Below are 23,925 nucleotides of genomic sequence, written 5' to 3'. Positions count from 1 at the left end.
ATAGTGCAGTATATATAGTGTTAATGAATAAATAGTGCAGTATATATAGTGTTAATGAATAAATAGTGCAGTATATATAGTGTTAATGAATAAATAGTGCAGTATATATAGTGTTAATGAATAAACAGTGCAGTATATATATATAGTGGTAATGAATAAATAGTGCAGTATATATAGTGTTAATGAATAAATAGTGCAGTATATATATATAGTGGTAATGAATAAATAGTGCAGTATATATAGTGTTAATGAATAAATAGTGCAGTATATATATATAGTGTTAATGAATAAATAGTGCAGTATATATATATATAGTGTTAATGAATAAATAGTGCAGTATATATATATATAGTGTTAATGAGTAAATAGTGCAGTATATATATATATATAGTGTTAATGAATAAATAGTGCAGTATATATAGTGTTAATGAATAAATAGTGCAGTATATATAGTGTTATGAATAAATAGTGCAGTATATATATATAGTGTTAATGACTAAATACTGCAGTATATATATATAGTGTTAATGAATAAATAGTGCAGTATATATATATAGTGTTAATGAATAAATAGTGCAGTATATATAGTGTTCATGAATAAATAGTGCAGTATATATAGTGTTCATGAATAAATAGTGCAGTATATATAGTGTTCATGAATAAATAGTGCAGTATATATATATATATATATAGTGTTAATGAATAAATAGTGCAGTATATATATATAGTGTTAATGAATAAATAGTGCAGTATATATAGTGTTAATGAATAAATACTGCAGTATATATATAGTGTTAATGAATAAATAGTGCAGTATATATAGTGTTAATGAATAAATAGTGCAGTATATATAGTGTTAATGAATAAATAGTGCAGTATATATAGTGTTAATGAATAAATAGTGCAGTATATATAGTGTTAATGAATAAATAGTGCAGTATATATAGTGTTCATGAATAAATAGTGCAGTATATATAGTGTTCATGAATAAATAGTGCAGTATATATAGTGTTCATGAATAAATAGTGCAGTATATATATATAGTGTTAATGAACAAATAGTGCAGTATATATATAGTGTTAATGAATAAATAGTGCAGTATATATAGTGTTAATGAGTAAATAGTGCAGTATATATATATATAGTGTTAATGAATAAATAGTGCAGTATATATAGTGTTAATGAATAAATAGTGCAGTATATATAGTGTTATGAATAAATAGTGCAGTATATATATATAGTGTTAATGAGTAAATAGTGCAGTATATATATATATAGTGTTAATGAATAAATAGTGCAGTATATATAGTGTTAATGAATAAATAGTGCAGTATATATATATATAGTGTTAATGAATAAATAGTGCAGTATATATAGTGTTCATGAATAAACAGTGCAGTATATATATATATAGTGTTAATGAATAAATAGTGCAGTATATATAGTGTTAATGAATAAATAGTGCAGTATATATATAGTGTTAATGAATAAATAGTGCAGTATATATAGTGTTCATGAATAAACAGTGCAGTATATATATAGTGTTCATGAATAAACAGTGCAGTATATATATATATATAGTGTTAATGACTAAATACTGCAGTATATATATATAGTGTTAATGAATAAATAGTGCAGTATATATAGTGTTCATGAATAAACAGTGCAGTATATATATAGTGTTCATGAATAAACAGTGCAGTATATATAGTGTTAATGAATAAATAGTGCAGTATATATAGTGTTAATGAATAAATAGTGCAGTATATATAGTGTTAATGAATAAATAGTGCAGTATATATATAGTGTTAATGAATAAATAGTGCAGTATATATAGTGTTAATGAATAAATACTGCAGTATATATCGTACTTGTATAGCGCCTTTCTAGTCTTTTTGAGACTCAAAGCATTCACACACATTCATTCACTGAGCCTAAGTGCTCAAATGGAAACATTTACACACAGTCATACACTTGCAGAACAGCCACCAGGGGCAATTCAGGGTTCAGTATCTTGCCCAAGGACACTTCGACATGCAGCCTGGGGGAGCTGGGGATTGAAAAGCCGACCTTCCGCTTAACAGGCAACCCGCTCTACCTCCTGTGCCACAGCCGCCCAATACTGCAGTAAATATAGTGCTTATAATAAATACTGCAGTACATTTGGCCTAGTTACTCTACTGAAATTGATCTAATAAGGAAAAGGTCTATCTAAAAATCTATAATAAATACTAACATGATCAGATAACAGCTGATGTTGATTTCATATCATGATATCATGGGGGCGGAGCCTGACCTGTTTCAGTGACCCTCCCTCAGACAGCAGCAGCTGGCGAGCCAGAGTGTCGATCTCCAGGGTGAAACGGAAATGAGGCGCCAACAGCTGCAAAAGGACACGACAAGTACCGCAGAAAGTACAAGCAACACTACTACTGCCACACCTACACAAAGTAAAAACCACGTATCTCCGGATTAAAGGCACACTTACTCACTTTGGAGATATGTGTTTTCACAGGACAGTTATAAAAAGTGTCACAGAGATTAATAAGAAAACACAAAACATACTGCGAATACTGCAAATACTAAAAATACTACAGCAACTGCACATGAAGGCAAATAAAATATACACAAAACTTCTATGTAATTTCAGAAAATTCTCCATTCAGTGCCGTATCTATATACAAATGAGTACTGCAGTTACACAGATAATACTCGCTGTACCTTGTAGAGAGGGTGCACCATGGGAAAGTTGCGAAGCGTTGCCATGGCGAAGAGCTCTGACATCACATGTGTGCGCAGGAAGTGAGAACGCAGCTCGTGGTCGGCGAAATCGGCAGAGCGCACAAATGTTTTGGCTGTCAGCCAATCAGCTTCCAGATCCTGAGGGACGAAGACCGGGTTGGTCTCACCTGGAGACTGCTTCAGCTAGGAAAGGAGACAAGGGGATGAGTGAGGAGACAAGGACACGTGAGGAGCTGATGCTAACATTAGCTAACTAGCAGCGTGCAGCTGAAAGTCCGTCTCGGGAGGTATTTGGCAGGAAGCTGAACTCGGTGACCTGATGAGGCTCCAGATGATGAAGAGTCACCAAAGTGTTTAGGTTTTTCATCGTCTGGAAACTTTAAATGTTTGAACGATCGATCCAACAGCTGCTGAGAAGTTTCCAGCAGAATGAGGAGGAGAGACTCTCTGACCCCGGGAGCCAGGAACAAAACTCAAAACCACTTCAGCACACAAAACACTCGAGACTGTAACGTTAAATATGTTCCAGAAAAACAAGGGTCAGAGGTCAAGGGTCAAGTTACCTGGATAGCAATAGGCAGCAGCTGGTTTCTGGAGTTCAGGTGCAGCAAGATGAGTGGAGCCGTCAGGTAGTTCTGCTTCCTGTTGACAGTGTTGGCTGTGAGGCCGTCCAGCAGCCTGTAGTCCACCACGAACACGTTCCCCTTCTGCAGGACCAGATGATCAATACCCTGATTAATATTCACAAACACGGTCCTCTGTAAGACCGGATGATCAATACCCTGATTAATATTCAGGAACACGTTCCCCCTCTGTAAGACCAGATGATCAATACCCTGATTAATATTCAGGAACACGTTCCCCCTCTGGAAGACCAGATAATCAAGACCCTGATTAATATTCAGGAACACGTTCCCCCTCTGGAAGACCAGATAATCAAGACCCTGATTAATATTCAGGAACATGTTCCCCCTCTGGAAGACCAGATGATCAAGACCCTGATTAATATTCAGGAACACGTTCCCCCTCTGTAGGTCCAGATAATCAATACCCTGATTAATATTCAGGAACACGATCCCCCTCTGTAGGTCCAGATGATCAATACCCTGATTAATATTCAGGAACACGTTCCCCCTCTGTAGGTCCAGATGATCAATACCCTGATTAATATTCAGGAACACGTTCCCCCTCTGTAGGTCCAGATAATCAATACCCTGATTAATATTCAGGAACACGTTCCCCCTCTGTAGGTCCAGATAATCAATACCCTGATTAATATTCAGGAACACGTTCCCCCTCTGTAGGTCCAGATAATCAATACCCTGATTAATATTCACAAACACGTTCCCCCTCTGTAAGACCGGATGATCAAGACCCTGATTAATATTCAGGAACACGTTCCCCCTCTGTAGGTCCAGATGATCAATACCCTGATTAATATTCACAAACACGGTCCTCTGTAAGACCAGATGATCAATACCCTGATTAATATTCAGGAACACGTTCCCCCTCTGCAAGACCAGATGATCAATACCCTGATTAATATTCAGGAACACGTTCCCCCTCTGTAGGTCCAGATGATCAATACCCTGATTAATATTCAGGAACACGTTCCCCCTCTGTAGGTCCAGATAATCAATACCCTGATTAATATTCAGGAACACGTTCCCCCTCTGTAGGTCCAGATGATCAAGACCCTGATTAATATTCAGGAACACGTTCCCCCTCCGTAAGACCGGATGATCAATACCCTGATTAATATTCACAAACACGTTCCCCCTCTGTAGGTCCAGATGATCAATACCCTCATTAATATTCAGGAACACGTTCCCCCTCCGTAAGACCGGATGATCAATACCCTGATTAATATTCAGGAACACGTTCCCCCTCCGTAAGACCGGATGATCAATACCCTCATTAATATTCAGGAACACGTTCCCCCTCTGTAGGTCCAGATAATCAAGACCCTCATTAATATTCAGGAACACGTTCCCCCTCTGTAGGTCCAGATAATCAAGACCCTCATTAATATTCAGGAACACGTTCCCCCTCTGTAGGTCCAGATGATCAATACCCTCATTAATATTCAGGAACACGTTACCCCTCTGTAGGTCCAGATGATCAATACCCTGATTAATATTCACAAACACGTTCCCCCTCTGTAAGACCAGATAATCAATAACCTCATTAAGGTTCACACTCAGCTTTAAATTAATTTTAACTCGCTGTTGTAATAACGGTCGCTTCACCTCCACTTCCTGTCTGAGGCTGGCTCCGCCCTCCACGGCCACCGCCACCGTCTCCTCAGTAACGGCCATGTTGGGCGGGATTTCTGTGCAGCGGCGAATCAGAGTCGGGTTGGCTCCGTTCAGGAACTGATGTCCGAAGAACCAGTCCTCCCTCCAGAGGCGCTCCACCAATCCTGACACAGGAAAGACGTGATCAATGACGCAGAATCAACATCAGGAATATGTAAAAGAAAAAGGAGCAGATTAATCAATACACATCTGATTATTGATGAAAGTGTTTTGCTCCGGCCTGTGAAGGTTCGAACACGTTCCTGTTTGGTCCCCTCACTGGACTATTGATTATTGATCTGTGATAAGTAACTCAGTTGTTGTTCTGCTGTAAATCTTTTTGATCAGATTTCAGCTCCTTGTGGAAACTCCAGTCTGAGAGCTCAGTGACCTGCTGTGTTCTATTGATTACTGATAGTTCATGGATGGTGGTCTCACTGCAGGTCGGGGTCCTGGTCTGCTGGCAGAGCTGATGGATCTGATGGAAACTGGACCAACGCTTCTGAGAGAACAGGAAGCTCTGCAGACCCAACTCCACCAGTCTGAGGACAGAACAAGACCAGAACAGACCAGTGAAGACCACTAAAGATCAGTAGAGACAAGCAAAGACCAGTACAGACCAGCAGAGACAAGTAAAGACCAAGAGAGACCAGAACAGACCAGTGAAGACCAGTACAGACCAGCAGAGACCCGTAAAGACCAGAAAAGACCAGCAGAGACCAGTAAAGACCAGCAGAGACCCATAAAGACCAGAAAGACCAGCAGAGACCAGTACAGACCAGCAGAGACTAGTAAAGACCAACAGAGACCCGAACAGACCAGTAAAGACCAGTAAAGACCAGTATAGAGCAGTACAGACGAGCAGAGACTAGTAAAGACCAACAGAGACCCAAACAGACCAGTAAAGACCAGTACAGAGCAGTACAGACCAGCAGAGACTAGTAAAGACCAACAGAGACCCGAACAGACCAGTAAAGACCAGTACAGAGCAGTACAGACCAGCAGAGACTAGTAAAGACCAACAGAGACCCGAACAGACCAGTAAAGACCAGTACAGAGCAGTAAAGACCAGCAGAGCCCAGAACAGACCAGCAGAGACCATATATAGGTATAAACCGTTGTGCTGGAAGGTTTGAGGACCCTTTAGTTTCTATATTCCCGCTTAAAACCTGCTCAGGTCTCACACGGAGTGGAACATGTTCGACCTGGTCTAATGATCTAGTAATGTAGATCTGTGAGAGGCAGAAGTGTTGGATCTGGTCCTGACCTGAGCAAACCACAGGGCTCTTAAACCTTCCTGCAGCGCTGAACAGGAACTGCCGTAAACCGTTTCTTCAGGACGTACACTTTGCCAACAGTCAGAATCATGTCAGTTGCCTTGGAGACAGAGAATTGAACCTCAGCAGGAAGTGACATTGCGTTGTCAGCCTTCATCGTCTCCGGAAGACCGTCGTCGTAGCAACTCCACCTGTGAAGACACGCCCCGTTTCACCTGTAACGTCTTAATGAAGCAGCGTACAGGCTGAGCGCCTCATTAATACCTTCTGATTGATTACCGATAGGTGTGACGGCGCCACGTCAGCTCGTTCACCCTCTGATCCAGTTCGATTGGTTGGACGTCGTTGAAAACAAACTTTGCTTCAGAACAAAAACAAACAAACAAACATTAACACAGACTTCAAATAAATAAACTTTGTTAGCGAGAAGCTACGTTTAAAAACCGACCAATCGAATCCCTGAGAGCCAGCGAGGTCGAGCAGCTGACCAATCGGTAGCAGGGGAACAGTGAGACTCCGCCCTCAGGTGTTGTCACGATGACCTTCAAACAGAACCAATCACTGGCTTCGGTGGGCGGGGCTTCCAAACGGACCAATAGCAGAGCTCCAAGGCTCCTGGGACACTGAACCTCGTATTCTGCCTGGCAACAGAGTTTAAACACTCATAACAGCAGTTACAGAACAATTAGCCTTAAAGAGGCGGTATTCTGCTTTTCCCTCTCCTTTATCGAGTTATAAACCTTTTTTGTGCTGTAACAGGTTTGCAAAGTGAAAAAGCCCAAAGTGAGTTCCCATCTCTGCTCTGAACTGAAAACAGCTCGTTTGGATTCCAGCCTTTACTTCCCTTTCTTGTGACATCACAATGAAAATACGTGTCATAATGCTCGCCAAGCGGCTACTCCGACACGCCCTCAGAAACAGCAACTCCCAACAAAGATCATTTAGAGACAAGATGTTTCACTCCATAGCTAAAACGAAGCCTTCAGCACAGAATGGAAAGATGAGCTGCAGCAATGTGCAGGATGACAAACAATATAACCATGTAAACCTGTTCTGGTAGAACCTCTAATAAGATGAGGAACCTGAAAATGAGCAGAAAACCACCTCTTTAAATGTCCTCATATACATTATATTAAAAGAATTGATTAATAATTATATTTCTGTACTTTTTCTTCTGTGGTTTTGCAGCAGCAACACATGCTCTTCAAAACCCGACATACCTGAAAAATACAAACAGAACAACATAGTTAGAGGAATTTTATTATTAAGTGTTAAAAACAAATATATTTATAAATCTGTGATATATTTTATTTAACTAAAATAACATTTTAGGTGGTGGCTCTGACTCACAGATCTCTCAGCCAATGGGACGCGCTCGCTGGCTCCTCTGCTGCCAACCAGTTGGACGGTGGTTCGGTGGGCGTCGCCGCGGAGAAACAAATGTTCCTGGTACACGACGATGCGGTATATCACCATGGCAACTGCACAAACAACAGCACAAAATGCAAAAAACAATATGAATTATGAAAAATACTGAAGGTGTGAAAATGACTTTTTATATAGTAGCTTGTGTTTACATTAAATACTTTACAGAAATATACTCTAAGTGACAAACACGTGACGATCAGGACAAACTGAACGATTAATCAGACTAGATAGAAATCGCAAAGTTCAAACCGCAGGAGGGGCAATATTTGTTAAAGGCGAGCTGTGTGTCAAAACACCTGCGGAGACTCGAGTTTACGTTAACAAGTTGTGTCTTTATTTATTTATACAGGTAAACCCTAAACACACGGACTCAAAGTATAAAAATTAGTATTCAGTTGCTTGTTTTTCAAATTACTTTTTTAGGACAATACACATTTCTTTCTTCTATATTTACATGGCAGCCTTTCTAACTTTCTCAAAACATTTTACATTATTTAACATTTCAGGAAATTTTTAACACATGCTTTTAAAAGTGGCGGGACATGTTGTGTAAATGACACCAAACATCTTTATTGAGATCCTGCAAAAATCAAACCTTAATAAGTTAAATATGGTTGATAAAAATTAGAACAATTATATAAAAATGTTCCCTCAAAGTTCACAATTAAATATATTTTTCACAATCGCTTCAGGGTGAAATAAATCCTGCCTGGTCTCCTCCCTGATGAGCATTAACTCAGTATTGATCAGTACTGCAGTACTGAGTACAGTAATATGTAGTATTACTCACCGTTGATGAAGTGCCGCACAGACTCCTCTCCGACTGCGAGCAGAGAGAAATACATCTCCTGCGACGGCTTCTGTCAATATTTAGTTTGCACATTTCTGCAGAGTTCAGCTCACAGAAGCTGCGTGTCGATCATTCCTCCGATTAATTATTAATAACTGATAATCTGTTAAAGTCGGAGGAGGGAGAGTCGGGGGGGGACTTTATCATCCGGCTGCAGGAGGGGGCGGAGCTGTGACTGTAGATAAAGATGGCCGCCGCGTCTCCACTTCCTGCCTCTGTACAAAGCCAAAATTCCCCGGATACGGCAGCCGCCATCTTGCCCTGGTGACGTGCTCTGCAATTACACCATCGAAGCGTTAGTCGGCGCGGGGCAACATGTTCGTTTGTGTCAACTTCCTGTTTAGCCTCCGCCAACTTGAACGTGCAGCGCAGCTCTTCTAGACTTTCCAAATGTTATCGACCAAACTCTGATAGTGAAACATTTTACGGCCGCTAGTAAAACTGGGGCGAGTTCAGCGCCCAACAGAAACGGCGGTGCCTCGAACACCCTGTCGTGTAGGAAGGCGCACTACATTTTTGTCGCAGCTGATTGGGTAACACATTGTGACATGACCACCAAACAGAAGAAAACATACCTTGAAGCCCGTTGCAGAACGTTGCAAACTTCCTGTGGGCTTGGAGGAAATTATGCTATCAAGCCGACCAATCACAGCTTTTTTTGTCATTAGATGTTTCAAGTTTTCGCCAACGACAGACCATTACATTCATTTAGCTGATGATTTTATCCAAAGCGACTTACAGCTGCTATACAGGTCAGAGGTCGCGCCTCTGGAGCAACGAGGGGTCACAGTGGGGGACTGAACCCGGGTCAAAGGCAGGCGTCTTATCCACCTGTGAAGCAGAACGACCTCCTGAATCCTTTAGAATCATGTCAGAAACTAAAGAATGGATGGATGTGAAGTTTTTGTGGCTAAATGCAGATAAACCAGGTTATTAGTTGTTGGTTCTGACAAACAAGTATCTGTTTGAGAACTTGACTGTTCTGAGATGTTTCCAGATTGTTTTGGTTTCTGCTCAGGGTTTGTTTGTTTTTTTATGAAAATGTGCTCAAAAACATTTGTGTTCCTGAGTGTAAGTGTAATTTTCACCGTTATAGTGATGACACAGTGTTGTGCACGGCAGCTCCTACTCTTGCACAAGCATTTACGGACCTGCAGTCTGATTTTCAGGTTCTGCAGAACTCCCCGGACCAGAGAGAACCACAGATCTACAGAATGACCTTAGAGGACACATTCACACATCTAAAAAACGATCTCCGCCCACACCAGCGTTTCGGCTGCGTATCAGAATCAATCACCATCTGTATGCAGCTGAAAACGTGACCGCTCACGTGTACTGAGCACGTGCGTGCTGGTGGAAACAGGAAGCAGATTGTCTACTCCGCAGCTAAAGAAGAAAGTTCTACCAGAGACGAAGGAAGAGCAGCGACGGTGAAGAACCACAGCAGAGATTTCTCTGCACGGAGCGACAGCGAGCTGAACTGTTACTGAGAGGAACACGGGAGGACGGAGAGGCGGCGGGAAACAGACGATGCAAAGTAAATACGGAGACATGCAGGGGACAAGTGTAGAAGAGTTAATTTACACAGAGCAGAATATTTTAAAGAGGTGGTATTCTGGTATTCTATTAGAGCTTTTCTCCTCTCCTTTATGGAGTTGTCTCTCTTTTTTGTGCGTGGAATAGGTTTGCAAAGTGAAAAAGCCCAAAGGCGTGCTTGAAAACAGCTCGTTTGGAGTCCAGCTGCTTCCCATTCATCCCTGTGACGTCACAGGGATGAAAGCTAAACGCGCCTCATATAACGCTCGCCGAGCGGCGACTCCGACACGCCCTCAGAAACGGCGAGCTGCAGCACACAGCTCTCCTCTCCCTTCCAAATACTAGCTACCCTCCAGGCAGTCAGTGGACATAAAGTTGTTCCTGTGATGTAGAGACAGAGCTCAGTTAAAACTTTATGGATACAGATTAATAACTCACCGCTCTGAAACTCTCGCTCCAGTCCGTGTTGCCGAGCCGGTCGGCAACACGGACGGCTGAACCCGAGCCGTTTACCGGCTTCTCGCCGACCCGCCCTTCTCTGCTTCTGATTGGCTAGTAGTCCTTAACTAGGAACTGAGCATGTGCAACTCCCAACAAAGATCATTTAGAGACAAGATGTATCACTCCATAGCTAAAACGAAGCCTTCAACACAGGCTGAAAAGAGGAGCTGCAGCAATGTGCAGTATGACAAACATATAACCATATAAACCTGCTCTGGTACAAACTCTAAATAAGATGAGGAACCTGAACATGAGCAGAAAACCAGCTCTTTAATAAAAACACCAAAACTAAAACTCTGTCAGCAGCTTTGTGTTTTCCGACATCAACGTTTTAGGTTTTGGCATTCGCTGTTTAAATCTGGACGGGAGGAAGCGTAGCAGAAGGTCAGAGTTTAAAATGAGAAATGTAGGAGTGTGGGCGGAGCCTCAGAGATACTTATCCACATTTTTCATTTTATTTTAAGAAGTTTTTACACGTGTAATAAAGGAAATGAGGCCTCAGTGAGGTTTCACTGCAGACAGTCTCTTTTTTCAAACTTTCCTCTGTGACTTGCGGCGTGTTTTCGTTCTGTCTTCCTGTTAAACGGCTTGAGAGGCCGAACGCTGAGAACTTGATGGCGAGTTTGTGTTTCTGGTTTGTTGCAGAGAGAAAACAGTTTTCAGTTTATTATCAAGGCAGATTTTATTAGTGTCGGGACGTCTCATAATTATTATGTTAAGGCATCATGTACAGCTACAGTCCATCATGGCGGCGTCGCAGCGTGGCGGCGGTTTCACAGCTTGGCCTTGCTCATGCGGCCCATCAGTTTCTCCAGCTTGATGGCGAGCGTCATGTCGCCTTTGATCCGCAGCTTCCCCGACATGAAGGCCATCGTGGGCTTCAGCTTCCCTGAAACAGCACGCAGAGAGAAACGCCGCCGTTACCCCTCGCCTCTCACGTCTAACGTCATTCTCAGCGTCACCGTGGCGACGGCTCACCTGCGAACATCTTGCTGAAGTCGCTGGAGTCCATCGTCATGACGACGTCGGCCTTGACGGGCGGCTGGCCCTGCCCGGCGCTGCCAGAGCCGCTCTTCAGGTCCAGAAACCAAACGCCGCCGTGTTCTCCTTATATGGACACAAACACAGTGACATCAGAGACACGCCCACTTGCCTGGCTCCCCCCCCCCCCCCCCCCCCCCCCCCCCCCCCCGAGCACCCCCGCTGGTACCTGATAGGTCAAACTGGTAGATGCCCTGCGTCGACTTGACGACGTCTTCGTTAATGACCGCTCTGATGACATCAAACGTCTTTTCTATTTGTCCACTGGAGGGAGGCGTGGCCGAGGATGGCGGCTTGAAGGCTGGGGTCGCCCCTGGCAACAAGGAGAAAGAAAAAGCTGATTTCAGACATAAGGGGGCGCCGGAGCAACGCCTGGAGAAGTCAAGACTTCCTGTCTGAATCTGTACTAGTACTGGCAGTAGAACTCGCAGTACTCGCAGTACTCACCGTGTTGCTCCATCTGTTCGGCCAGCGCCTCAGGTGCGTCGTCGAGGAAGAAGTCCGGTAGCAGGGGGTGACCTGTTGACCAATCAGAGACCACCGTGAGACCACATGACAGTGTCGGGAACGCCGTGATAAGTCAGTGTTAGCTGAGTTAGCGTGCGGTCACCTGGCTGGACGGCGTAATGGTCAAAGTCTTTGACTCCCTGCTCCTTCAGGACGTCCTCGTCCACCAGGAAGTGACCCGTGTAGTCCTTCGGCCGGGACAGGATGGCGTAGGCGGCGTCTGCCATGATGTCAGCTGTACGACACTGTTTACTGACACCGTCGCCGCCCAACATCTCCATGGCTGCTGTCTGGATCGCTATGGCAACAACACACAGTTCAGACGTGTTAGCACGATTAGCTAGTTTACTGCAAGAGTCTATGAGGAGTCCGTTAGCATGCTAACATGTAGCCACTGACCGGTTCGAGGCCAGAGGGCGTTGACAGCGATTTGACCCCTGAACTCTTCGGCCATTCCCAGGACGCACATGGACATGCCGTACTTCGCCATCGTGTACGCTGAGGGAAAAAAAACAGACGTGTCATTACTGTCAGGTGCATGATGGGATGCTGGCTGGTCAGTTGCTATGGTTACCTGTGTGGTTCTTGAACCAGACGGGGTTGAGATTGAGCGGAGGCGCCAGGTTCAGGATGTGAGGACTGTGACTCTTCAGCAGGTGAGGGATGACCAGCTTAGACCTGAAACACAGAGGCGCCAGTTAACAGGTGGGCGTGTTCAGTAACTGGCGAGCGCGCGATGAGCGTGCGTTCGGTAAAAGGTGAGCGCGCTCTGTAATAGGTGAGTCAGCTCGTACGTCAGGTAAGTCCCTCTCAGGTTGATTCCCAGCATCAGATCCACCTTCTTCATGGGCGTCTCCAGAGTTCCCGTCAGACTGATGGCGCTGGCGTTGTTCACCAGGATGTCGATTCCTGCCAATCAGACACAAGCACAGTGATGATGTCACTGCCGGAGTTAAGGCTCCATCAGCTGACCTGATACCTGCTCCCTCCGACACACCCGGACCGGAGACAGGAGGCGGTCCTTGAATATTTTCCTACCTGAGCAGGTCACCTGGGGGGTTTTAACTCCACGCTGTAAAAAAAATGGCGTTACCTCCAAACTTGTCGACAGCTTTCTGAACAGCGTCTCCGATCTGCTGCTCGTCACGGATGTCCACCACGCAGGCCAACGCCTTCCCTCCCGCCGCCTCCACTGACACACAGAGAGACAACACGTCCGTCAAACAGACGTGACCTCGTGAGGAAAAGACGACCTCGGTGCTCAAAAGAGCGACCGCTGGCCTTCATTTTCAAAACCAACTTTATCTATAAACACGTGGACAGAGACAAACACATTTCCTGTCCAACACAGAACCCCAGGATGTTTCCAGTGAACACGTCCGGTGCATTTAAAATAAAAACTGAAACTAATAACTAATTAATACGCAAGTAGAGAAAGTTAAATAAGGAAGTATTTTTTCTTTTGAGTTTAAAGGCTGATTAACTAAACTCTGATCAAACAGGAACTTTTGGCTGAAAGTGTGGAGGATTTTATTTTATTGACATTTTGTGTTAGACTGTAAGAATTAAACTTTGGTGTGTGAAGCTCCGAGCTGAGTAAATATGAAATGGGGTAAGAGCTCAAAGTGGCGCCGTTAGATTCACTTGATGGAGCAAACGAAGCACCGTGAAGCTTCGGCCCCCGAGTCAACCGATCGGATGGAAAGCTTCACTGCTTCACCGAGCTTCGTCTCGCCATCACTACATATTTGCCGCCACCTGTTGTTGTGGGTGTATAAAATAAGTCCTGATTCAAATGAATGAAATCAAACATTTATTGAACATTTGTTCAAACAAAACGATATTGTTGCGTTTCCCAGCCCAAAGCAGCCAGAGCATAAATACAAAGGACAGACTCTCACTGTGATTTCATTTCACTGAGGTTCAGTTCACGAGCAGCAGGACGAAGTCTGAAAAGCTGAAACACAAAACTTTAACGTCTGCCGTTAAATCCAACGAGCCCGCTGCTTCCTCCTGCAGACGTGCGCCTCGGTACAGACTTCAAAATGTTTTCCTGGGACTACTTTCAGCGGCGGACGGATCCACGTGTGTGTGTGTGTGTGTGTGTTAGCAGTTAGCCTGTTAGCTCCTCACCCTCCTGAGCGGCGGTGTAGATGGTTCCCGGTAGTTTGGGATGGGGCTCGGCAGTCTTGGCGGCGATGACGATGTTGGCGCCGTCCCTGGCGGCTTTCAGGGCGATGGCTTTCCCGATCCCTCGGCTCGCGCCGGTGATGAAGAGCGTGCAGCCCGCTAACTTCCTGAAACACAGAGAAGACGAGAAGAGTTAGCTCACATGCTAACAGCCCAGAGGAAACTCCCGTGCTAGTAGTTTCCCCCTGCTACCAGTCTTTGTGCTAAGCTAGGCTAACTCTGTCTCTGACCGATAGTCGTGGTGACTTCCTGTCTGGGTCCTGACCCCGGTTATTCACAAGTCATCTGATCGGATCCAGAAAAGAACAACAGTTCAGTCTGTGCACGAGTATTCCAGCCTTTACGGTAAGTGAAGCGGCAGGTCAGAGACTCGGTCTGTCTCTTTAGTATGCATGTAAAAAGTAAAAATAAATGGAAAATATGTGAAACTTCGGGTGTTCAGGAAAGTTTTTCATTATATTCGGTTTCAGCCAAGAGTTTCCCTCTGGGAGCGTCCCTGTTATCCACGGTGTGTTTGTGAAGGAAGTACATTAGTTTGTTGTTATTTGTTGTGGTCAGAGGAGGAGCTGCTCTACCTGTTGGTCTTTCTCGCTGGGATCTGTGGGAGTCTGGGTTTAGTGTCTGTACCTGGATCAGGGTGGTCTACTCTGATGGCACAAAAGTGAACCGGATTACTGGACCCTGGATTTGAACAGCTGCTTCACAGTCCGTTTGAGAAATAAAGACCTGGACTCTGAGGGAGGACTGATTGATTTAGTGTCCCTGCCGCTTCGGCTCGAGCAAAGTGAGATAATATTAGTTCAGACTGCACCTTTATTCTGTCAGAATCTAATGTCTGATACCGTTTCATTTGTGAAAGACAGATTTATCAAACCGCCGTCTTTACTGTGAGGTCGGCTTCTTGTTACTCTGTGAAACTTTTAATTTTCTGCAGTTTGTTTTCATTAATTTTCGATGCCTCCAGAGTGACACTAAGAGCATTTCAGCCAGGTGGCTTAAACACAGAGCTGCTGTCACACTGACGAGCATCAAGGTCATCAGGCTTCCACCAAACTCTCATGTCAACATCACATACTCTAAAACTGCCCCGCTTTAAGGCCTCAGGACAGAGACCAGACCTGAACCGCCTTCAGTCCAAGAGACACATCTGCCGTACTGATTCGGCTCAGAGATGATCCAAATGTAAAACCTCGATCTGTTCTGGAGTCGGTTCTGAGCTGAATAAAGTTTCTTATGATTCAAACGTTTTTTGAACGGGATTCTGTGTGTAGGAGCAGAGAACTGATCAGGTTTCACGAGGTCCCCCTAGTCTGTAGGAAAGATTACCGTCTAAATGATCCGAGACCAGAACCGAACCGAGTCCAGCACACGGGTTCACTGCCCGCCCCGCTCCTGTCCCTGACGTAAAGAAGTTTGAAGATAAGTTTTTACTGCGGAGGTCAAACTCAACAACAACGTTCAGACGCTCAACTGCGACCAAACTCCGTTTAAGAAATCTTCAACTTTCAAACTTTCTTGCTCAAATATCAGAAGCCAGAAGGACCAGAACCAAACTACAGTTTCTGAGGCAGAACTCTTCACTACTCGATTCGGCTTCAGTGAAACCCCAAACTCAAGGCGCTAATCACTCAAATCTGGACTAACTGTCGAGTTGCCTGCAGGCTGTGCGATGGGCGCTTGGGCTGAAGCCAGACGTTGTTCCGCGGTCTTTCTGAGGCGAGTTCTGTATGTGCAGAACAGATGTCATCGCGCACTCACCCCGTGTTCTGCAGCATCGCTGGGTTTCTGTTCTGCTTCTGAGCCGCTCACAAGTTTCAGCTGAAGAGTCACAACCTGACGTCTGCTCCCACCTTTCACCCACTTACTGAGAGGAACTCAGCCGGAAGTTACTGATCAGCTGCTCCGCTCCACTTCCGGTCTGCATGCAAAGCTGTTGCGTGTTTGATGGCTGAAATGCACCAGACTCTTATTTATCTCACTTTACTATTACAGCCTGCGTGTCTGATGTGGTCCTTGGATCTGGACCAGCCCGCTTCCTGTCTGATGTCTCCTTAAATAATTCCTTTAATTTAAATCTGACAGCTTGTCCAGCAAACATGCTTATTTTATTGGGACTGCTGCAAAACTAACTCTGCCACAAAATAAATTTATTTATAAGGAAAACATTCAGCTGCCAGGTGGCAATTCAAACTATAAAAATATAATATATGATATTATAATATGATATAAGTTAAAATATATGTTTCAGTTTAAGTTACATTTTTTGGAAATTCATTTCTTCTTTATTTACACTTAATGTTTTCTTAAAACATTTTCATGTGATGTTTAACATTTCTTGTTGCTCTTTTTCAGAACAGTTTATTTGTCGGGACATGTCGTGTGAAAGCACCTGTGAACCATTTACAAACTAAACACGTCAGCAGTTCATGAAATAACCAGTTATTATTAAAGCTGTATAAGTTGCTGTCTGCACATTTAACATCAGTTTATAATAATATAACAGTGACTTTCACTCTTATTTAATATCTCTAATTATAAGGGCCATTTAAATGTACAAATATGCATAAAAATTTTCTTTAAAATACTTTGTCTTATTAAGCAAGTTCCCTGCACATTAATCTAATTGCAAATGCAAGATAAACACATTTAAACATGAATCAAAAATGATCTAGAACACTGAAGAACAGCATTGTTGCCTGTCCCCACTCACCAAAACTCCACTTGAGAAATCTCTTTTTTTTGCACCATATCTCTATAAATCCCAGAGAAAGTTGCATCATCTGCATCTTCTGACCGTCATGACCAAAAGTAAGTTCTCTAATTTTCTTTTCCTTATATTTAATGATATTGTAACTGTGACGGAGCAGGTCACTTACAATATTCATTCCAATATTAGACTAAATTGTTTATTTTAAAAATCCAAATTTGTGGTGAATCTATAGAAAGTGTTCACGTGGACAACATGTCACTAGATTTCATGCATTTGCTAATTTTATGCTAAAAACTCAAACACACTCTCGTCACCTCCAGAGTCCAGAGGGGACCTTCAGGACTTCGCCGGCTCTGTTCTCAGTCCAGAGGGGACCTTCAGGACTTCGCCGGCTCTGTTCTCAGTCCAGAGGGGACCTTCAGGACTTCGCCGGCTCTCTCGTCAGTCCAGAGGGGACCTTCAGGACTTCGCCGGCTCTGTTCTCAGTCCAGAGGGGACCTTCTGGACTTCGCCGGCTCTGTTCTCAGTCCAGAGGGGACCTTCAGGACTTCGCCGGCACTGTTCTCAGTCCAGAGGGGACCTTCAGGACTTCGCCGGCTCTCTCGTCAGTCCAGAGGGGACCTTCAGGACTTCGCCGGCTCTCTCGTCAGTCCAGAGGGGACCTTCTGGACTTCGCCGGCTCTGTTCTCAGTCCAGAGGGGACCTTCTGGACTTCCAGATCATATGGAACTAGATGACCCAACGCAGCCTCTGGTGCCGTGCTTGTTATTTTTCCTTTCTGCATACTGTTACCCAGCGCTCATTCCTGTTACTACATTGTTGTTGTTCAATAAAAAATTTATGCAATTGTTTAATAAATGACCTGATAAAAACATTGATGAACTCCTTTAAAACACAAACAGGGAGTGGAAGGTTTGTTTATATAAAATAAACACTTTCTTCAGGAGAAAACAAAGGAATTATTTGACCCGCTTTTAAAAAGAAAAGTTTTGGTAACAGGACTGAGAAAAAAAACAAGTTTGACTGAATTTGCCTGAGAGGCCATTGAATATCTAAAATAGTTGAATGTGTGCGTGATTCAGCTGGAAGTTTACGGCCCTTTTAAGACTTTGTGGCCTCCTGCAGGCTCTGATCACATTATTGATTATGACTGACCGTCTTCGTCCTGCTGGGTATTGATCTGCCTCTCACGTGTTTCCCTCCCTAAAGCTTCATCTTCAGAAACCCTGGAGAGCAGCGGAAGTACTGATCACGGGTCAGTAAACAACACCATGTTTATTTCCTCCCCGTCTCGATTCATCGATCATTATCGATCCCTCTGATCTGAGGCGTGTCCGCGCGAGCCGCCATGTTCTCCCGTGACGTCATCAAACGGGAAGTGAGCTCGTTGTTCTCCGTGGTCGCTGCCTGGCTGCGGTGCGGTGCGGGAGGCTCGCGGACCAAAACAACTCTTCCTCCTCTTCCTCCTCCTCGCGGACCATGGACGGGTGAGCGCGGGAACGCATCCCGCACATTCCCGCCGCAGCTTTTCCTTCCTTCCTGCCTTCCTCCCTCGCGTTTCCTTGGTGACCGAACCGCACCTGCGCGAGCCTCTGGCGTCAACCAGTCGCCGCAGCTTGTTGTTGTTTACTTGTTTACCTGCAACATTTTCCCGCCACAGGACCCGCTGCATTTCTTCGCCGCGGGCCGCGTTCCCGCTCCTCACGCGCTGCTCGTCGCTCGCGCATCGCTTTTTTTTTTTTTTTTACTGGTTTTGTTTCGGTTGAAAGTGTCGCGAGCGAAGAGTGACGATTCAGCGGCTGAAATCCCGCGATAACTGCGTGTCCACGTACAGAACCGTCGGCAGACAAACTGATCACTTTGATCTTCCGGTCTGTTCGTGTTTCAGTCGGTTAAAAACGTGTTTCTCAGTGACGTGTTCGTGATTCTGCGTCACTCAGCCGAACATGCTCGAGCCCTTCTGTCGTTATATTAATCAGCAAATCTACAAAACGGCCATTTGTTTTGTAGTTTCCAGAGACACAAAGTGATTCTTCAGCTGTTCTGAACTCGCAAACATTTGTTAATTAGTGGATTGAAAGAAAGTCAGCAGCTGTTTCCGTAATCGATTAATTGTTCGTCCTACTGTCAAACAAGACGTCACTTTGGGTTTGAGACTCAATCTTTCAGAATCAAGAAAGTTGAAACAATTGCTAGTTGTGACCCTGAAAGAGATTTACTTTCTAAAGAGAACTGACTTATTATCGATCAATACATCAGGTAATAATAATAATAATAATAATAATAATAATAAAGAATAAAATCAATCAAATTTATTATTATTATTATTATTATAATTATTTATGAAACAAAAATGTAAAAACATCATTATTTTCCAGCTTTTTAGATTTTGTTTTCATTTAATATTTATTTTGTTCTATATTCTGATATATTAAAAAAAAAAGATTTCTAACATTCATTATGAAAATAATAATCAGGATCATATCTCTGGAATCACATAATGTCCATCTACTAATCAATGAATCAGTCGTTATGAACCAGTTTACTCCGGATATGTTCAGATAATCAATACTTTATATTAAAGTATTTACTGAATGTGGCGTTCACATTAGTCTTTAATGCCTGAATCAGATTCTTTTGCAGATCAATAACTGATATTATGTCTCTTCAGGAATCAGTGTTCAGGTCGTCTCTCAGCTGCTCAGCGAACATGAGCACCTCCCACCTGCCCACAGGTGAGCCCCCCCCCCCCCCCCCCCCCCCCCCCCCCCCCCAGGTGGGCCCCCCCCCCCCCCCCGAGTCACCTAGCCAGGTGTGAACCGCTTACTCACTCACCTGTGTGTCTGTTCACAGTGGATGGCCCCGATAGGCTGTGTGTTTCTGAGCGTGCTCAGTGCGTCCCGTCTCGGGTCCTTCACCTGCGTCAGCTTCCTGCGGACGTCTCTGAACAGGAAGTGTTCGCTCTGGCGCTTCCTTTCGGCCAAGTCAGTAAGCTGATGACGCTGAAGCCCAAAAACCAGGTGAGTGCTGACGCAGGTAAATCCAGCAGAGACGGAGGTCAAAGAAATATAAAGACCTGCTTCAGCTCATTCCCTGACGTCGTGTCCATTCATCTTTCATTAAAAAGATTAATGTTTAATAACAAAACAAAAACTAAAGTAAACTAACAAATAACAATTGAACAACTTTTTAAAAACCTGTTGGATTTTTTAAATTGTACATTTATATAAAAAGATTTTGAATATTAAAACAATTATATGAAGCACATATTTCTCAGTGAATGAAAGGAGGCATTTGTTGTTATATATTATGTATTAGTTAACAGAGCGATGCTACAGTGTGAGAGACACAGGTTCAATCCCCCACTGTGACACGTTCATCACTGTGTCCCTGAGACCCTTAACCCCGCGTTGCTCCAGAGGCGTGCGACCTCTGACGTGTACAGCAGCTGGAAGTCGCTTTGGATAAATAACATACAGCAAACGTCTTTAGGACAAATAAAATGTTTACATGAAACAAAATAATTGTATTTTTCCTGAAACTAAACTTCTAAAGATGTTCTTCTTTCTAAAAGTCCAAATTCTGCATAATTTTAAAATTTCTTTAAATTAATTTACACATTAATGAAGCTCATCAAAGTCATTTATTACTGTTTTTATTTGCTTTGTTTTATATTTAAGTCTTTATCTTCATATGAAAACAGGCGTTTTTAGAAATGGCATCAGAGGAAGCTGCTGTTGCCATGGTGAACTACTACACGTCGGCCACGCCCACCATCAGGAACCAGCCCGTATTCATCCAGTACTCCACCCACCGCGAGCTCAAAACCGACAATCTGACCAATCAGGTGAGCAGCAGTCGCCCCGCCCACTTCAGCACTTTAACATGCACGTTATTTCATATTGAATTAAAATATTATTTATAATAATAATAAAAAATTGCATATTTTCCTGCATTTTTCTATAATTATAGAATTTTTGAGTTTTCCGCATTTTTAACCTGTTAAAATTAGATTTGACATGAAATAGTTCTATTGAATAAACACTTAATTTGTTTGCTTGTTGACAGAGAGCTCATCCGGCGCTGCAGGCCTTCAGTGCAGCAGCAGTGCATTCTGGGAACATGGCGTCGGGAGGGGAGGGGCGGGGCTTAGCTCCCAGTCAAAGTCCCGTCCTGAGAATCATCATCGAGAATTTATTTTACCCCGTGACCCTGGAGGTCCTGCAGCAGGTCGGTGACAAGGGGTTCACAGTGGTGCTGCTGCTGCTGCTGCTGCTGCTGTCGTTGTCGTTGTCGTTGTTGTTGTTGTTGTTTTCTTGTTGTCGTCGTTGTTGTTGTTGTTTTAACAGTGTTCCTGTGTGTTCAGATCTTCAGTAAGTTCGGCTCGGTGTTGAAGATCATCACGTTCACCAGAAACAATCAGTTCCAGGCTCTGCTGCAGTTCTGCGACACCGTGCACGCTCAGCACGCCAAGGCCGTGAGTCACGTGCACGCTCACACACACGTGTGCTTCAGTATTCCAGCTCTGGCCCAATCAGACGGCAGCTGTGTGTCCTCCTGTCTTTCAGTCTCTGGACGGTCAGAACATCTATAACGGCTGCTGCACGCTGAGGATCGACTTCTCCAAACTGAGCGCGCTCAACGTGAAGTACAACAACGACAAGAGCCGAGACTTCACCAGAGCCGACCTCCCCACGGGAGAGCTGGACCCCGCCGCCGCCTTCGGTAGGAGGAGCCCCGCTAAAGCTTACGCTAACTAAACACGCTGAACACTGTGTCTGCAGCGTGATGTTCGACATGAGTGGTCGCTATGCCCCGCCCCCCAAAGTTACTGTTGCTAAGCAGTTCTCAGAGCACGTAAACAGTTCACAGTGGTGATGATGTAATTTAAGAAACATTGTTGTGGTTGTTGTTAGACCGGAAATACGCGAACGTTTCCCGGCAGATTTAACACTCCGCTACTTATGAAACATGCTAAGCTAACATGCTAACGCAATGTGATCAGTGATGCAGCACAATCTGTGACCCTACATGTCGTCGTCTTCTTCGCTGGTGTTTTGACTGACAGGTCTGACACCCATGGCCGTAACCAGCCGTGAGGTCACCGAGGTCCGGACCTCCGTAATTAGCCCGTCTGTTAGCTACAAATCGATTCAAATAGAATGAAGGCTTTAGGACCATGCGGACGCAGCTGATCACACCGCCGCAACCCTCCCTTCCAGTTGAACAGCTGTTTCCTGGTCAGTGTCCACGCTCGGTAACACACAGGAAGCACCTCAGTACTTTGTGGGGCGCTTACTGAGAGCTTTGGGCGATACCATTTTGTAAGGGTGTGAGATTAAACTGCGACGATTTTTTACTACCAGGTAAAAAAAGCTGTCTCGTTTTTTCACACGCTGTCACACATTAAGTTTCTCGCACAGAGAGGCGTTTACGCACGAGGCTCAGCGGCATAACTAAATGTGGCGACGCGGCGACAGGATCGCTCCGTGGTCTCGCGCTCGGTCCAGGTTACAGTAAAGTGTTCGGGGTCGATCCTGAGCTGCATCGGAGCGTCCACACGTATGTCAGGAGATAAAAGTTTCATCCCGTCTAGTTTAAGGACAGATGCAAACAGCTGCTGACCTCAGATCAGTAGGCTGTAATATGAAGCTGAGCGCGGGAACTAGCGACTCTCGCGAGCTCCTCTCTTGCGGCGTCAGGCGGTTAGCTTAGCATTACGGGATACTTCCCGCTCACTCATGAAAGCAGCACTGACAGTTAAAAAGTTGTTTACAGCTGCGGTGACTTCCTGTTTACATCGTCGGTCGCGCCTGATTGGACAGCAGATTTACTCGCGACTGCAGCTTCAGCCTTCACACTGACGGGCGAGTGTGTGTTACAGGTGTGGCTCTCCCTCCGTACGGCGCAGCAGCGTTCCCGCCAACCTTCCACCAGCACGCAGGTGAGCCGCCGCCGCACCTGCACCACACGTACTGCAGTAGGAATACTACCACACGTAGGAATACTACCACACGTACTGCAGTAGGGATACTACCACACGTAGGAATACTACCACACGTAGGAATACTACCACACGTAGGAATACTACCACACGTACTGCAGTAGGGATACTACCACACGTAGGAATACTACCACACGTAGGAATACTACCACACGTACTGCAGTAGGGATACTACCACACGTAGGAATACTACCACACGTAGGAATACTACCACACGTACTGCAGTAGGGATACTACCACACGTACTGCAGTAGGAAAACTACCACACGTACTGCAGTAGGAATACTACCACACGTAGGAATACTACCACATGTAGGAATACTACCACACGTAGGAATACTACCACATGTAGGAATACTACCACACGTAGGAATACTACCACACGTACTGCAGTAGGGATACTACCACACGTAGGAATACTACCACACGTACTGCAGTAGGGATACTACCACACGTAGGAATACTACCACACGTAGGAATACTACCACACGTACTGCAGTAGGGATACTACCACACGTACTGCAGTAGGAAAACTACCACACGTACTGCAGTAGGCATACTACCACACGTAGGAATACTACCACATGTAGGAATACTACCACACGTAGGAATACTACCACACGTACTGCAGTAGGGATACTACCACACGTAGGAATACTACCACACGTACTGCAGTAGGGATACTACCACACGTAGGAATACTACCACACGTAGGAATACTACCACACGTACTGCAGTAGGGATACTACCACACGTACTGCAGTAGGAAAACTACCACACGTACTGCAGTAGGAATACTACCACACGTAGGAATACTACCACATGTAGGAATACTACCACAC

General features: G+C 44.4%; 2 protein-coding genes and 1 pseudogene across 3 annotated transcripts in view; 1 reads left to right on the top strand and 2 right to left on the bottom strand.

Annotated features, from left to right (window-relative positions):
* Positions 1 to 9,177, bottom strand: part of LOC123982363 (polyunsaturated fatty acid lipoxygenase ALOX15B-like) — a 14,411-nt gene extending 5,234 nt beyond the window's left edge. The window contains exons 1-11 of one of the 2 annotated variants that reach the window (XM_046067852.1): positions 8,535 to 9,177; positions 7,667 to 7,797; positions 7,483 to 7,536; positions 6,765 to 6,957; positions 6,596 to 6,677; positions 6,385 to 6,507; positions 5,478 to 5,581; positions 4,992 to 5,164; positions 3,306 to 3,449; positions 2,722 to 2,925; positions 2,297 to 2,383 (exon numbers count right to left, since the gene is read on the bottom strand). In XM_046067852.1, the coding sequence (XP_045923808.1) occupies positions 2,297 to 2,383; positions 2,722 to 2,925; positions 3,306 to 3,449; positions 4,992 to 5,164; positions 5,478 to 5,581; positions 6,385 to 6,507; positions 6,596 to 6,677; positions 6,765 to 6,957; positions 7,483 to 7,536; positions 7,667 to 7,797; positions 8,535 to 8,589 (1,350 nt within the window). In that variant the 5' untranslated portion in view covers positions 8,590 to 9,177. The remainder of the gene's footprint in view (positions 1 to 2,296; positions 2,384 to 2,721; positions 2,926 to 3,305; positions 3,450 to 4,991; positions 5,165 to 5,477; positions 5,582 to 6,384; positions 6,508 to 6,595; positions 6,678 to 6,764; positions 6,958 to 7,482; positions 7,537 to 7,666; positions 7,798 to 8,534) is intronic. The other variant, XM_046067850.1, reaches the window with a different exon arrangement.
* Positions 9,178 to 11,294: 2,117 nt separating this feature from the next.
* hsdl2 (hydroxysteroid dehydrogenase like 2) lies at positions 11,295 to 16,285 on the bottom strand. Its single transcript, XM_046067853.1, has 11 exons — positions 16,128 to 16,285; positions 14,313 to 14,476; positions 13,273 to 13,371; positions 12,974 to 13,088; positions 12,754 to 12,857; positions 12,579 to 12,677; positions 12,283 to 12,477; positions 12,120 to 12,191; positions 11,842 to 11,985; positions 11,610 to 11,738; positions 11,295 to 11,520 (listed from the first exon to the last, which is right to left on the bottom strand). The coding sequence occupies exons 1-11, from the start codon at positions 16,142 to 16,144 to the stop codon at positions 11,405 to 11,407; spliced, it is 1,254 nt and encodes a 417-aa protein (XP_045923809.1). The 5' UTR covers positions 16,145 to 16,285; the 3' UTR covers positions 11,295 to 11,404.
* A 2,127-nt stretch (positions 16,286 to 18,412) lies between these two features.
* On the top strand, positions 18,413 to 23,079 carry LOC123982365 (annotated as a pseudogene).
* Positions 23,080 to 23,925: the final 846 nt, after the last annotated feature.

Source organism: Micropterus dolomieu, linkage group LG13 (genome assembly GCF_021292245.1).
Source record: "Micropterus dolomieu isolate WLL.071019.BEF.003 ecotype Adirondacks linkage group LG13, ASM2129224v1, whole genome shotgun sequence".
NCBI classification, from domain to species: Eukaryota; Metazoa; Chordata; class Actinopteri; order Centrarchiformes; family Centrarchidae; genus Micropterus; species Micropterus dolomieu.
The sequence above is the reverse complement of the archived record's forward strand: the minus strand, read 5'-3'. Positions and strand labels throughout refer to the sequence as shown.

Excerpts from the sequence above, each read along its gene's own strand:
- hsdl2 (XM_046067853.1), bottom strand. Across the intron at positions 13,372-14,312 it reads CTACACCGCCGCTCAGGAGG|TGGAGGCGGCGGGAGGGAAG; the intron begins GTGAGGAGCTAA and ends TCTGTGTGTCAG. Across the intron at positions 12,678-12,753 it reads CTGGTTCAAGAACCACACAG|CGTACACGATGGCGAAGTAC; the intron begins GTAACCATAGCA and ends TTTTTCCCTCAG.